The sequence below is a fragment of the Dermochelys coriacea genome, chromosome 22 (assembly GCF_009764565.3).
Source record: "Dermochelys coriacea isolate rDerCor1 chromosome 22, rDerCor1.pri.v4, whole genome shotgun sequence".
Taxonomy (NCBI): Eukaryota; Metazoa; Chordata; order Testudines; family Dermochelyidae; genus Dermochelys; species Dermochelys coriacea.
In genome coordinates this window covers 14596004-14611458 of record NC_050089.1, presented here as the reverse complement: position 1 = coordinate 14611458, position 15455 = coordinate 14596004, and the positions used below count along the sequence as shown (strand labels likewise).

The window sequence follows — 15455 nt, the reverse complement described above, 5'->3', positions numbered from 1 at the left end:
CAAGGTCATGCATTTGTACCATTTTTACATGCACGCTGTGTCTGGAATAAGAGTTCTCATATTACACAGCTGAGGAAAAATGTGAACTCCAGAATCAAACAAAAGACAACAGCAATGAACTCTTACTCCACTAGGTAATTCTCCAGCTATCAGTCCACTTGGGGATGCTCTCAATCCTTACCGGGGATGGAACACACAAATAGCAGGCACTCTCTCCAAACATGCACTATCCTTATCAACAAAGGTAAGTTTCAGAGTGAGCCTAGGCCATAATCACCCCTGTTCAGAAAGACCAGGGGTTGTTGGGTTCACTTTTCCTTTATCAATCGGCTTTTCATACACTTTGTCCTGCTGTCTGTTTCATTTGCAGCTTGACCTGCTTCCATTCAGGAGTCAAAAATCACCTGCTAATATCACAGCCGTGAGGGTGTTAGCGTGCAACCCAAAGGCATGAGTATCGCTGACCGTTGGATGATACCAGCATACACAAAGAACAGGAGATGGCAGAGACAGAGATGGACGTTCAGTTAATGAGGATGGGAAATGCACCATTGTTTCCAAAGTGCTTCCAGTGAAGTAAATGTGATCAGCAAACAAAATGAGATGGAAGTACTAACATGCAGTACAGACTTGCCCAATTTTACATTCTCTACTGTTAACCCACCAACTTTTGCACTAGTTGGGACTTCTGCATGTTGCTTCCAATCCCCGAACATTTATATTTATCTGTATCCCAACCAAGCTCAGGTCCCATGGAAGCCTAACAAGCAAGTTACACTAACTCAGCATCATCCTCATTGTATATGTCTGGACTCACTGTGGCTACTCCACAAAATGTTTATGCGATTTCCATATGTAGGTCCTTCCCCTACCCCAGCACATTCATTTCATTTCAAATCCCCTTAGAAGAGGTTGCAGAGCTCCCATATGAAATGCCAAGGAGTATTCCAACCTGACACCATCCTAAACCTTTGCCTGTGGTTTTATGCCAGCGCATCGCTTCGCTGGCATTCAAGGCTACTGCACTTTGTGTCAGTGCATGGATCTCACTGCAGTCGTGTATTAATCCCCCTCCAAACCCTTTCATCTGGGGAAGAAGGTTTTAGATTAATCCAATTTGGGATGGGGAAGGCAATGCACCCGATACATCTAACATCTCCTTGCAGCAATTGTCTAAATTTCCCCTTAACTGGTTTTCAGTCCCTGCAAAGTTTGCAAGCAGATGAACATAACATAAGAACGGCAATACTGAGTCAGACTGAAGGTCCATCTAGCTCAGTATCCTGTCATCCCACAGTGGCCAATATCAGGTACCCCAGACGGAATGAACAGAACAGGTAATCATCAAGTGATCCATCCGCTGTCACCCATTCCCAGCCTCTGGCCAACAGAGGCTAGGGACACCATCCCTGCCCATCCTGGCTAATAGCCATAGATGGACCGATCCTCCATGAATTTATCTAGTTCTTTTTTGAACTCTGTTATAGTCTTGGCCTTCACAACATCCTCTGGCAAAGAGGTTGACAGTGCATCATGTGAAGAAATACTTCCTTTTAATTGTTTTAAACCTGCTGTCTATTAATTTCATTTGGTGACTCCTAGTTCTTGTGTTATGAGGAGTAGTAAATAACACGTCCTTATTGATTTTCTCCACATCAGTCATGATTTCATAGACCTCAATCATATCCCCCCTTAGTCGTCTCTTTTCCAAGCTGTAAAGTCCTAGTCTTACTAATCTCTCCTCATACGGCAGCCATTCCATACCCCTAATCGTTTTTGTTGTCCTTTTATGTACCTTTTCCAATTCCAATATATCTTTTTTGAGACGGGACGACCACATCTGCATGCAGTATTCAAGATGTGGGTGTACCGTGGATTTATACAGAAGCAATATGATATTTTCTGTCTTATTATCTATCCCTTTCTTAATGATGCCCAACATTCTGTTTGATTTTTAACTGCCGCTGCACATTGAGTGGATGTTTTTAGAGAACTAGCCAAAATGACTCCAAGATCTCTTTCTTGAATGATAACAGCTAATTTAGACCCCATCATTTTATATATATATAGTTAGGATTATGTTTTCCAATATGCATTACTTTGTATTTATCAATATTGAATTTCATCTGCCGTTTTGTTGCACAGTCACCCAGTTTTTGAGAGATCCTTTTGTAGCTCTTCGCAGTCTGCCTGGGTCTTAACTATCTTCAGTAGGAGAAAGCCCAGCTCTCTCTCCAGGATAGTTGGCCTATTTCTATGCAGCAGCCTTTACCCTCTGGGGCTGGTAGCAGTTCAAAATTAAACTAGAATTGCAATCTCAATCCTAGACAGTTTCATGCTGAATGCCCAATCCCCCAAAGGCCAGGAAAAAGGGGAGCCCAGATCCGTCTGCACAGGACCAAAGAAGGTCATGAGCTTAGTAAGTTCTTAGGAAGTTTCTCTGTCTCATTGGATTCAAGCAATTAAATGGGAGCAACTTAGAAAATAAGGGATTCCCAGGAGAATTTAATGGAATTAACCCACCTGACTATTACATTTATATATGGATGATTTTGAATGTAATTAAAAGTGGGGAAAAAGAAAAGGAGTACTTGTGGCACCTTAGAGACTAACAAATTTATTATAAACTGTAGTTCATGAAAGCTTATGCTCAAATAAATTTGTTAGTCTCTAAGGTGCCACAAGTACTCCTTTTCTTTTTGCGAATACAGACTAACACGGCTGCTACTCTAAAAGTGGGGACACATTGCAAATCAAGATAAGGAAATCCCATGCTGAAGGGGCACCGTGTGCTTGAGAATCAGCACAATGAAGATTCTTGCTTATGTTATGAATACCGCCACGGATTAAAATTTAAGGAACAGATCCTCAGTTGGTGTATCTCGGCATAGCTCCACTGAAGTAAATGCAGCAGTGCTGATTTACACCAGCTGAGGAGCTGGCTCAATTTTTTCCCCATCTCCTATTTCTGTTTATTTCTTGCATTTCACTTAGCCTGGACCATAAAAAGGAACTAGTCACCCTTATCCACTGCTTCTCATGCTCTACTCCAATGCTGCAATGATTGGGTTGCAAATGCTGCAGAGAGAAGTGCTGAAATTCCAACAAACAACAATCTCTGTTCTCACTGAAAGTCTTTCCAACTAATTTCATTAAAACATTTCCAGATATTAACCAAAATGGGTTGATTTTTTTAAAAACAAAAACCATTTGGGGTCTCAGCTACCCTGCAGCACTGTTAGTGCCAACAAATCCCTGAAACATGGCTAGACTGAGGTGCTGGGAAATTAATCTCAGAGTAGCACCAACACACCTGTGCAATTCACCCTAGAAGATCTATCGGTCAAATTAGAACATACACTCCTTTAGCTAGACAAATTGCTACCTACAGAATGTACATCTCATACTGTTACATACAGGAAGCATGAGTTTTGCACAAGCTTCTCTACTTCAGTAACTATGGACCTTGTAAGAGAGCCTTGGTGAAAAGAAGGCTTAACAAGATGATGTTGACACATCCACTAAGCTCTCAGTGGCACAGAAGGAGGCAGAGAATCCAGGGTGGGTTCACTATGCTCTTGAATTATCATTCCAGATTTTAGCTATTTGATTAGGGAGAGACTCAGAATGGGATTGTATTGGCAAGAATCATTACCCTTTATTCTGCATCTCCACTGAAACGCAAAAATGAGCCTCAATACTATCTAAAGTGCCAAAGGGCTTTCCCAAATTAGGGGCGAGGGGGGCTGGTTAGGATTGGATTTAAGAGGACAGATTGTGTATTGCCCATTTCTGAGGTGTGTTTTTATACAACCACACTGGCGAAAACCAAAGCAATAGCACTGCATGAGGCTGACATCTTCCTCCTCCTCCTCCTCCTGGCTTTTTAGTTGATAACTTCAACACTCCCTCATCTGGGAACAATGGGCCAGGATTCATGCTTGGCAGAAGCAAACCCTTTCATCTTCCTAAACCGGCTTTGATTTGGCCCAGACCTCTCACTCACTCTCTTTGAAGTGCTATCTGTGACTACGTAGGATATAGCTAAATGCTGACCCTCCTTACAAATACCACATTCCCACTGAGAGAGCTGGGCATGGTGGCACTCATAATCCCCTTCCAGGGGGAAAACTAGCACAAAGCTCTCATTGCTGTATGATCATTGATTGACTGAGCAGAGCAGGAAGCACCGACTCCCACACTGACAAATGAGAACATGTGCACTCTCTCTTTGGCTAGCACCTCTTGTTTGCTGTTAGGCAGATGGTAACATGCAATGCAGATTCTGATGAGAGGCTAGGGAGCAGTAATCCTTCGGTATATAGCTGGCCAGCCTGCCACCAGCATCAGCAAGATTTTAACAGCAGATACTGTACAAGACGACATTATTTTTACACACAGTGCAGCTGAAAATCTTGCATGGGAAACCTTCTTTGTGCATTAACATAAGACACTCAGCTAATGTTTCCTGGGCATGTGTGTAAGAAAACAGCCTGGTTAATGAGAGTGTCCATCTGGAAACCTAATAGGAAACAGGACTGTAATGTCTCTGCACGAAATGGTGAAGCCTGAACATACTGACATATACCAGATCAAAACTAACTTTACTGCACCCTAATCATTGTCTCGCAAGAGGGACAAAAGAGAGTCGGCTGAAATATAGCTAGCCACTTGCCCTGACTGTACGGATATTTCCTCTTGTATCATTCAAAAAGAGATGATCCTGTTCTCCAACACAGGAGTGATAAATACTCAAGGGAAGATAAACAAAAGGAGACCACTCATTACACCAAACACTCCCTTGGGCTATCTCTGCTAGCTAAATTCTTCTGTAACAGAGATAGGCAAGTATTTTAGGACGTGACTGCAGGGTACTGTAGATATGCCCTCAGTCTGTCATGGCCACAGAATTCACCTGGGTTAGTTGTTTCCCCATTAGTGCTTGGGGAAAACTGCCCAACTCTCTCTCTCTCATTTAGAACATATGCATTCATTCTTCTGCAAAACACCAGACTCACCAGCAATAGGAATCTTACCCCAAAAGATCTCAGCACTGACAACTTCAGTGTTCAGTGACTGCCATTCCTGCTCCCATTGTCAGTACACTAAACGGTGAATTCTTTGATACTGGGACGTAAGATAAAATGTTCAAAGTGCCAAAGTGACTTAGGTGCCTAAATCCCATTTCCAAAACCAACGTAGGGACGGATTTTCAAAAGTACGTAGGTGCCTAACTCCCAGGTAAGCTCCTAAGTGCCTACAAGCCAATGCCTAAGTCACTTTTGATTTGGGCACTTTGAAAACAGCACTATTTGTCCCATAGTTGAGGCTTATTTGTTTCTCTGAGCTTTGCCAGGAGCAGGTGAGGAGGTGGGGTGGGGGAGGGGGAACGGTAGAGAGAGTCATTTCCTGAACATTTTGACCTATTGAGTTTTTTTGAATGTCTGTATCATTAATCTGCACCTAACGCATTGCATACTAGCTTTTAATAAACAGGAACCAATCACATAAATACCTGCCTGGAAATACCTCCTAACACACCGGAGATTTATACATAAAACAAACAACCCTGGAATGAGGGACTCTGCCAGTACATCAGACATATGGTAGTAGTTTGAATCTTTGCATTTTCCTCCTATCTACATAAGAAACTATCCAAATACGCACCATAGTTCCTTAATATAGATCACTGACTCAACAGCATCAAACAGGATATGCGAGTCTCAAAAATAATTAGCAGTTTTGCAGCTGAGATCTTATTAGCTAAATTGGGCTAGACAGGCAGAGGAATATGGAAAGAGCGGGTTCCTCTGGGAGATTTCTGTGCAATTTAGTCTTCTGTTTTCAATTTCTATTCACGACACAAAAGTTCTTCCCCTCAGATGCAGGAAATCAAGACTCCAGATCCCATGGACCCTGGCTTCTCAAATACCTTTCCTGGATGGAAGCAAACCTGCGAATACCCTGGTCCAGTTGCCCCAATGCAATATGGGTCTGAGCCAAATCCCACCGAAGGCAATGGGATCTTTTCATTGACCTCACTGAGCTATTGACTAGGCCCTCTATTGAACCCAATGGAATTTATCCCTTTCCTACAGGGGAGGGGAAGCCTGGTTGTTTTTGATATCTCAGGCAATGGATTATGCATCATCAATACACTGAAAAGAGGAGACTGATGACACAACACAAAGGGCCCATTACTGCAGGAATAGGCTGTGTGGCTGGTTCTAAGACAGTGTCTTGCTCAGTCTGTGTTTCTACCATGCACTCCCAAGTCCCCTTGTCTTCACACTGACTCAGACCCTCTAAAGGGTACAGGCCGCTAACCACTACAAGTGGCCTGTCGTTACAGAATTAGCAATGAGCACTATCTAATTTACTTTTTGTCTAAAGGTAGCTCAATGTTGAAGCTAGGTTCTCCCTTCTGGCTCAGTTGCCTTTTACGCGACTCTCACAACAATGGACAGAGGTCCCCAAATCTCCACCTATTATGCCCTTAAAACAGCTAGCGGCAAATCAAGCCAGAACGTTTATTTACAAAAAGCCTGCTAATTATTTTTGCCTTTAAAAACAAAATGACATCAGTATGTGATTCACGATACAGGCGAACACAAAGGCAACCAGTGTTTGTGCCCAGAGTACATGCAGTGGGAGTGTACGATACTGGGGGGCAAGAAAAAATTAACAGGCTCATTTTGGTCCATAGCATCTTTGAGAGATGCTTTTTTCCCCTAGGATGGTTCTACCACCATGATGAGGTCACTGAGCACACTGGAATTGGGCACCCGTTTCCACCCACCACAGTGGAACCAAAGGGTGGACTGTTTCCTGAAAACTCCTGTGTAAAGGATCCCCAGTTTGGTGCTTTAATGCAATTCTCTGAAAGTCTCAGTAGTAGGAACTAAGGAGAGAGAAAAATGGTGGGAGCAGAGCTGCAACGAAAGGGTTTAGCTCCATTGACTTCAATGCAGCGAGGCCAATTTACACCAGCCAGGGCTCTAATGACAAATACCAGGCTCACAGGTGTCTTGTGTAGCATGGCAGGGTCTTATAATAGACAGAGAGGAGGAATTGTCTGGATTTCAGTGTGCATCTGCATGACATCATCATGTCTTCTGGTTCAGCAGAAAACAGTGGGAGGCATGGCAGACATGAGCTGCTCTGAGCCATGTTACTGAGGTCCTGTCTTTGGGAGCTGTTATACCTTCTCTTCATTGCTGATGTTCCGGGTGGATGTTCTCCAGGTGATGGAGGGGATTGGGTCCCCGGAAGCCTCGCAGGTCAGTGTGATCTGGTCCTCCAGTTCCATGGCAGTTTTGTTCTCCACATAAGTGATTTTGGGTTTTGCTGGAAAGGAAGCACAATGCGGTTTTTGGCCACTGCTAAGAAGCAAGGCTGCCTGGAATTAGCGAATTCTGAACTGAAACCATCAATTAGACAAAAAGACTTTTGCATTGCTACTTTCAGAGAGAATTGCTTCAGCAGGCAGAGGGGCAGCATGGTGTGCCCTCCCCTCTTCTGCTCCAGTTAGCCCTGTCTTCTAGTTTAGCAAAACTAAAAATGGGTCCAGCTGAGCTCCTGGAGCAAGCACACTGAAGTGGTTTCAAGAAAGCCGGGAAAGAAACTAGAAAAGCTAAGGTTAACTTTTGTTGTTTGACAACCACCTTTGTGTGAGCTGGGTTTTTTAACTCAGATCTCTGCACATGCACACGCGCACTCACACACACACACACAAAAGGTCTGTGATAAATGGCAATAAACAGCTGGAAGAAACTGACAACTTCACAAGGGCTAACTATAATGTTTTCCCTAATGCAGCAAAGGGTGAAATTCACCCCAGTGCAGAGCTTTCAAAAATCCCACTCAAATCCTAAAGGCTTGACCTAATATCCACAGAAATCAAAGGGAAATCTCCAACTGACTTTGGATTCAACCCTAAAACCTTGAAAAGCATCTGAGTGGCACACAGCCTAGTGCTGACCCCCTCCAGGGGAGGGTAAATTTCAGCCATAAGAGACAAGAAATGAAATAGAATCAGTATTTCACAGTGACCATCGGCATCTCTTGTCTGGTGCACAGCATAGTGCTGGCATGGAGGCTGACACTAATTCAGCAAGCACACCCAGTGCCTGAGCCAGACATGCCTGCTGCGTAGGTAGGGCATGCTGCTTCCAGTTTATAGCAATGAGCTGCCAATGGCCAGCTGGGCTCTCTGATCAGTCTGTAGGGAGTGGGGCAGGGAGGGAAGGAGCTATATCAAGCCTGTTATTGTCCTGTTTACCGAAGACTTTCAGGTGGATAATGGCATCCTGCTCTCCGGCCTTGTTCTCAGCGGTGCAGGTGTACTCTGCCTCATCGCTCTTCTCTACCTTCTTGATGGTCAGCTCGGAGCCATCGTAGTTGAAGTCATATTTCTCGTCATAGTCCCCCCGTTCTATCAGGTCCCCATCCCTGCAGGGCACAAAACAAGCAGGTTGGGTGGGAAGTTAATGCTGGCTGATTTTTAGAACTCATCTGTATTTCTAAATTTAGCTTCTTCGTTTGGGAGGAAGGACAATTTCCCCATGGTGCCACCTGTCTCACACTTGTTTTCCTCCTTTGGTTGCATCCTCAATACCCTTGCCTTGGGGTCCTGTGCCATGGAGGTCTTCACCTGTAAACATCCCTCAAGACAACTAGCTAAAATTGTGCCATTCCCCGCTGTGACCGGCTCTGCTCAATCAGAGCTGCAGATGGAAGCAGCACTCACGTCGAGTGCCTCAGTTAAAACATCCATATTCTTAAACCATGTAAACCGTGCTTAGAATATCTTACTTCATCCAGCTCATGGCTGGCTCAGGAAAGCCATCAGCATCGCACACTAAGGTGACAGACTGGCTGAGGTTGGCCGTAGCATTCATGGTATTCTGTCTGGCACGGACAGAAGGAGGCACTGGAAGAAAAAGAAGTTGAGTTAGAGAGAGGGGGAAAGAACAGGTGGGTAGAAAAGAACCAGGTAAGGAAGTTTCCTGCCCTCTGCCATACACACAAATCAGTCCAGTGAATCACAACCTTGCTCCAAAGGGAGCACGTCACCTACAGGTTTGCACCTATACATTTGATGCACAAAGTCTCTATCAAATGGTGGGAGGAAGAATACCCACATTGCACAGAAGATGGTCTGTTGGACAAAACCATCCATGAATCAAAATGAGGGCCATCTCTCACTTTGAGCTATGAAACATTCAAGCTTACTCCTGACATGATAATTTCCTGTAAACATCTTGTAAATGCCAAATCAATTTCATGGGTGTGTTTATTTGATACAGCAGAGTGAGATTAATAAGCCTCATGGATCATGATTCTGACAGTTCACAATGATCTGACAGTGTGAACTGATGATCGTGTCTCTCCTTCCAAGACAAGTGTGCAGCAGCCTATAACCCAGGTAGCACAGGTCTCCTCCACTGCCAGGACTCCAAACTGCTCACCATTCACAATGACCTGAATATCCTTGAAATTGACCTCCCCACGAGCCAGGATTCTGCCCTCACAGCGGTACGTCCCCTCATCCGTTTTCTTGATTCCACGGATTTGCAGGAAGTTGTTGGGCAGGACTATAAATCGGACTAGAAGAGACAAAAGGAAGTTTCAGTCAAGGATCATTTAGAGAGAGGTCTGCAGCCAATAGGCACTCCCCCCCACCTTACAGCTTGGAGACAGAACTTAACGTAATGCAACTTCCTTTTCCATCAGGGTAATGAAAGTCACCCCCAAAATCAGATTTGACATTGCCAGGAAAGAACTCATCCAGGAGAGATTCCCTCACACAGCAAACTAAGAGGCAGTGGGGACAAACCGCTTTGTTATTTTACCACCTGCACCTTTATTTTACTTTAAGTTTAATCAATACCTGGCTTGGGCCAATGAACCATTTACTACTTGTCTCCCAGGGGAGTGGAGTCTGGACTTAAATAATGATAATACCTAGCTCTAATATAGCATTTTTCATCAGTAAATCTCAAAGCACTTCACAATCCTTTAGTGCGTGTATCCTCACACCACCGCTACGAAGTAGAGCAGGGCTATAGCCCCCTTTTCTAGATTGGGACCTGAGGCACAGGCAGGCTGAGTGACTTGCCCAAGGTCTCACAGGGAGACTGTGGCAAAGCGCCTATACTGACGAGCTGGGAAACACTGCAGAGGCAATACTTCTCACATACTCAGGGGAGACAGTGCTCTGGAGTGACATCAGCCCACAAAATTCACAGGTGGGCTCCACTGTGTGCTGCTCCTTGGCCCAGAGTAGGGGAAATGCGAGGGCTCTGGCCAGGACAGGCTAACTACTTGGTGTCTTTAAATCCAGACTGGATTTCTCTTTCAACTCTATTTCAACTACAAGATGCTGTGTTTTAATGCAATTCCTGGGTGAGATTCTCTGGTCTGTGTTATGGAGATCAGGCTGGATGATAATGGTCCCAGGATGCCAAACCTAATGTGTGCCATTTTACCCTCACTGCTCTGAGTTCCCTGTCCTACTTTTCCTACTTGTCCATTTGCAGACTTACACAAGGCCTCTGGAAGGGCAAGTGCCAAGACCTCTCATTCCTTACCATCTTTTTTCAGGACAACGTCCCTGTCCTTATGCTTCCACATAATGGTGGGAGGCAGCGAGCTGAGTACATCACACACAATCACAGCATCTTCCCCCTCCTGGAACTCCTGAGGGGTGGGAGCATTCCTGAACATCAGCTTCTCTGAAAACAAGGAGAGCAACAGGACAATGGAGCTGCTGCCCCAGCGAGTTGTGGGCACCATCTGAATTGCAAGGCACTTTGCCAACTAAAAGTACAGATGAAACAATGATACATATGCACGAACCCACTTGAAATGCTCACGCCATAGTAACGTGTGTAGCTTGGCATTAGCATCCTGCACTATGGTACAGGAACCCTGTGCTAGTTACACACCAAGAGGTGCTGGATTCACAGGAGTGTCCATATTCCGATGTTGTGTATGGGAAAGCCAAACGCAAAACCTCTCAGCTGGTAGGGAAGGAACAGCTAGGATAGCTTTGCCAGCTGAGGGCTACTATGGGCCTCCTGAATGCAGGATCCCCCGTGGGGCTGTGCTGAGCCCTGATCCTGCCTCATCCCAACACTGCCTGTTCTGCACCAGGCACATCATTCCATGCTTATCTCCCAGACATTCATGTCACACTGGGCTCTACCTTCGCACCTCACTATCTTGCATCAAAGATTTTAGTGGGGTCTCCAGAAGGGGTGAAGGACCCTTTCTAAGTTCCAAGCACATTCTGCAAACTGCAAAGACCACGGGATTGTCCCGCTCTGTGATTGGAAATACTGGCTGTTCTGTTTCTACCCAGGTCTCAGAGCAGTGGGCCTGAGGGCAGAGGCTCCAGAAGTGGCTACCACAAACTCTGTTGTGGACAGGGACCGCTGGAGCAGGCTGTCTCCCCGGCCTACTTGCTGTGCAGAGAGACCATGGATAACAAGAGGCGAGCAAAGCAGCTACGATAGTAACAGACATCACAGCCAATCAACCCCTTGCTTTATCTGTCGCACACCATTAAGCAGGTCAATGCAAGTTCGCTGAATGGCTTGAGCAAAGGGTGTGGTAGGAATGGACTTCCTGGCCCTGAACCATTCAGCTTAGCCTGTGGATCCCTTTGCTTGGCTCCTGACAGCGGTATAGGCCAGGGACCATTCACACAGTCAGAAGTAACCCTCAGGCGGAGCGCTCAGTCTCCCCGCTAACAGCATGTGGGTGACACCAGGAGGGTCTGGTTTGGATGGAGGAGCATGAATTAGATGGGGAAGGGCAGCAAATGAGGAATGTGGCTCTGAGGCCAACCTGACAAATCACAGGGTTAACTGAGAGGAAATATGGAAGTTGCCCACTGCTAACTGGCCAGCTTGAGACACAAAGGCCAGCCTGGCCTGGGCAGTGACGTAAACACTGTCCACGAATGGCTTTTCAATGCTTCTGTTTCTCTCAGTAACTCTGACAACAGAGATGGGCGGGGGGTCAGTCAGACAAATACCATGACTACTTCCGTCCCATCTCCCTTTGTGGGACAAACTCTCCTCTTCCCATATCCTTCACAGACCAGCCCTTCCCCTAGCTTCTCACATGTGAGTGTCTCCTCACAGGCAAGGTTGCCCACCACTTTCCTGCCTCCTGTTCATGTCCCTCCCCACCCTTCTTCACAGTCAACACTTCCCTCGCTGCTAAGGGAGGAATGGGCTCCACTTTGATAGCCATCCACTTCCCAGTCTGTTTGGGAGGTGGCCACCCCTCACTAACAAGAGCCACACTTCCCCAGCAAGTCCCTTGGCCTCCCTCACAAGAGCCCGACCCCAAAGCAGGCTCCCAGAGCCGTGCTCTTACGGAAGATTTTCACATTGACGGTGGCCTCGGAGTCACCCTCCTCCTCACTGGTGACGACACACTTGTAGATGCCAGCATCATCGATGTTGGCGCTGTAAATGGTGAGGGTGGAGGAGAAGTCATCGTTCCGCACCACCGAGATGCGCTGCTGGTTGGGCGTCAGCTTCTCGCCGTTGGGGGAGAACCAGGAAATGTCTTTGGCTTTGGCTTCCCCAGTCACTAGAGATGAAACAAAGCACATTGGACCTGCTCCCTCTCAGCCAGACAGGGCCTTGGCGGCCATCACCTGCAGGGTTGTGGAAAGGGACCAGACCAGGCAAAGGATTTCTGATGCCCGGCAGTGTGGGGCACGCATACTGAGCTGGGTTTGTGAGAGTGCCTACCCCACCTGAGAGGGCATGTTTAAGCCCCCTTGGATTTGTTGACAAGCCCAAATGCCAGAGGGCTAATCCCAGCAGTGTCTCACACATTATACACCATGTTCTGGCTCCACCAGGGACAGCTCCCCACCCTCACAGAAAGACATCTATTAGCTGCTGCCCCATGCAGCCAAAAGGAGCAGTTGCCCATTTCAGGCTTGGAATGGCTTCATATACATCCCTGCGGTCTTCTTCCCCCACCCCGCTCAGCATGGAAACACAGCACTCCTCCTGCTCCAATAAATATCCCTGTTTGCAGGTTGTGCTGGGGCATCGCATTGCAAACCAAGCTGGTTAAATTTTTGTACCAACACATCAGGCAAGTTAAACCTGCCACTGCATCTGATGCATATCAAAACAGCTTGTAAGGACCCATCTCTTGGAGCTCACATTTCAGGGTTTCCCCATGTGGCTTTGCTATTTGTTCAGAGGAATTTGTCAGAGGAAATTTAACCAATCCCATTTGCTGAGACCAAGGTGGAGTCATCACAATAGCACTTATTCAGAGGACACTTTTGCCTTCAAAGCACTTTACATACATTAACAAATGACGCTGCGCTGTGCTAGCCCACAGCCTCTTCCCTTGCCCTAAGAGGAAATGCTTGGGGAAGTCAGACACTCCACCAGTGGAACTTGGCTCCAAGCCATGTTTTAATGTTTGCTCAGTGTCATGCTTTGGTTTAGGGATGATCTAGGATCATTTGTTATCATGCCAGTGTTGCACTCAGACAACCAATTCACCCAGGCAAACCAGGCCAGTTGCTTTACAGGGAAACCTGTAGACAGTAGCATGTGTATGTGTGCTGAAATGGGGCGTGCTGCAGTAATTGTGCAGTACCACATGGGATGCATGCTTCTTTCACCCAGCTGGTTGGAGCAAGGGCAGGAAGAGTGATATTAAAAATGCAGGATTCCTGTGGTATTAAAATCCTTGGGGGCTGAGGTGGAGATTTTCAAAGCTGCCCAAGGGGCTTGGAATCCAAGCTCCCATTCAAGCTGTTGGAAATTGGGTATCAGAATCCCTCAGATGATTTTGAAAAATCTCAGCCCTAATACGAATACCTCTAAAACAAAAAAGACCAATGCTGAGATGTGATGTAACACATTTCTGGGGCATCTCTTCTGGGGTCTTCGGGGTTCTCGGATGGCTCGTTTTTGGTTGCTTTATTGTTACAAAAACTTGTCAAGAGCTGCCTTCTCTTCCCAGTCCCAGGAAGTGGGTCTTTACTTTCCAGCCCAACCACCTCTGTCACCTTTGCTATTATACCTGCGATTGCTTTTGATCTGCTTGAATTACAAAATAAAAAACCAAAAACCTAACAACATGGAGAATTAAATGGCATGTCCCTGTACATGTGAATATGTCTGTGGCTGAGTGGAGTGGGTTCCCTAAAAGTGACTCAACAAACATGGCTGGAAAAGCCTGACAGCAGCAGCTGCCAGCACTCACCTTGACATAAGAAGAATTTGGATTCTCCTACGCTGATCTCCACCTGACTTGGAACAATATCCACTTGTAGAGACACTGGAAAAGAATGCAAAGCAGGAGTTAGGCAACTGAAGTCATCCAGCAGAAAACTGTCCTGCCTCTTGTGAGTCCATCAGCTCAACAATGGAAGGGCAAGGGCTCTTAACTCCAGTTCCACCGCTCCCAGCCAGATTTGATTACACACAGCCTTCCATCCCTAAGGATCTCAAAGGGCCTGTAACGATATGAGCCACTTCCACCTCTTCCTGTACCTACACAGAAAGGCATGGAAGAAGCTGCGTTACCTGGTGATCTGTTGTACACCAAGATATGGGCTGCACGTCATGCTTGGAGGTGGACTGGGCACCCTATTATTTGTGGTTACTGAATCACATGGAAGGCATCGTGGAAGGAAGGGGATGTAATGAAAAGAAGGTGGCGGCTTAGTGGGCTTGAAATGGGAGGGTGTTCAATGCATAAAGGGAAAAGCAGAGAAAGGGACAGAGCTGGCAGTGGGAGAAGAGAATCCCAATTTGAGTCTGGCAGTGAAGTAACATGCTTCAGGCTGTTCAGCTGCTCAAGTATATACTGACTCTGTGCTTTCCCTACACACACAAGGTTTGTGTGCTGCTTAGCTTCACAGCTGCTCTCACCCTGCCATGTGTTTGCCTCACATTTGCATATAGAATTATTGCCATAACACATACATATCAGTGCTTGTGTCAATCAAAACAGCAATCGCACTGTCCAAGATATGGGTGTGAGAGTCTGAGCATCACTATTTTTCTTTAAAGTTTGCAGGCATCATGTGTTGAGCATTGGCAGACAGCAATGACACATTGTTCCTGTGACTTGTGTTGAGGGCTTGCAGCTCAGCAGAGAACAGTCCCTATACTGAGAGACTACTAATATTCACTCTTCCTCAAAATAGGCAAAGCTACTGTAAGTGGAGCAAGCACTGTGACAAGCAGAGCAGCATTCAGAGATAAGTCATTTATGCCTCATACGGCTATTTAGGCCTCTTCATTTTTGCATTGTCTTTGCTCTCTGTGTTGCAGAAGCACAGTTAGTATCTGAATGATCTAGGACTGGACTCATTGGCAGGCTCTGGCTGCTTTGCACTGCCCTGGCAGCTATAAACCCAATTTAAATGGCTCGTTACACCGGGTTAACGGCGG

At 46.1% G+C, this 15455-nt stretch overlaps 1 protein-coding gene across 9 annotated transcripts in view; it reads right to left on the bottom strand.

Moving 5' to 3' along the window:
• NCAM1 (neural cell adhesion molecule 1) overlaps window positions 1-15455 on the bottom strand; it is a 251770-nt gene that overhangs the window by 74187 nt on the left and 162128 nt on the right. For all 9 annotated transcript variants that reach the window (XM_043500815.1, XM_038380627.2, XM_043500819.1 and 6 more), the window contains exons 2-8: window positions 14260-14334; window positions 12391-12609; window positions 10593-10736; window positions 9471-9608; window positions 8815-8932; window positions 8282-8451; window positions 7205-7347 (exon numbers count right to left, since the gene is read on the bottom strand). In XM_043500815.1, coding sequence (XP_043356750.1) covers window positions 7205-7347; window positions 8282-8451; window positions 8815-8932; window positions 9471-9608; window positions 10593-10736; window positions 12391-12609; window positions 14260-14334 — 1007 coding nt within the window. The remainder of the gene's footprint in view (window positions 1-7204; window positions 7348-8281; window positions 8452-8814; window positions 8933-9470; window positions 9609-10592; window positions 10737-12390; window positions 12610-14259; window positions 14335-15455) is intronic.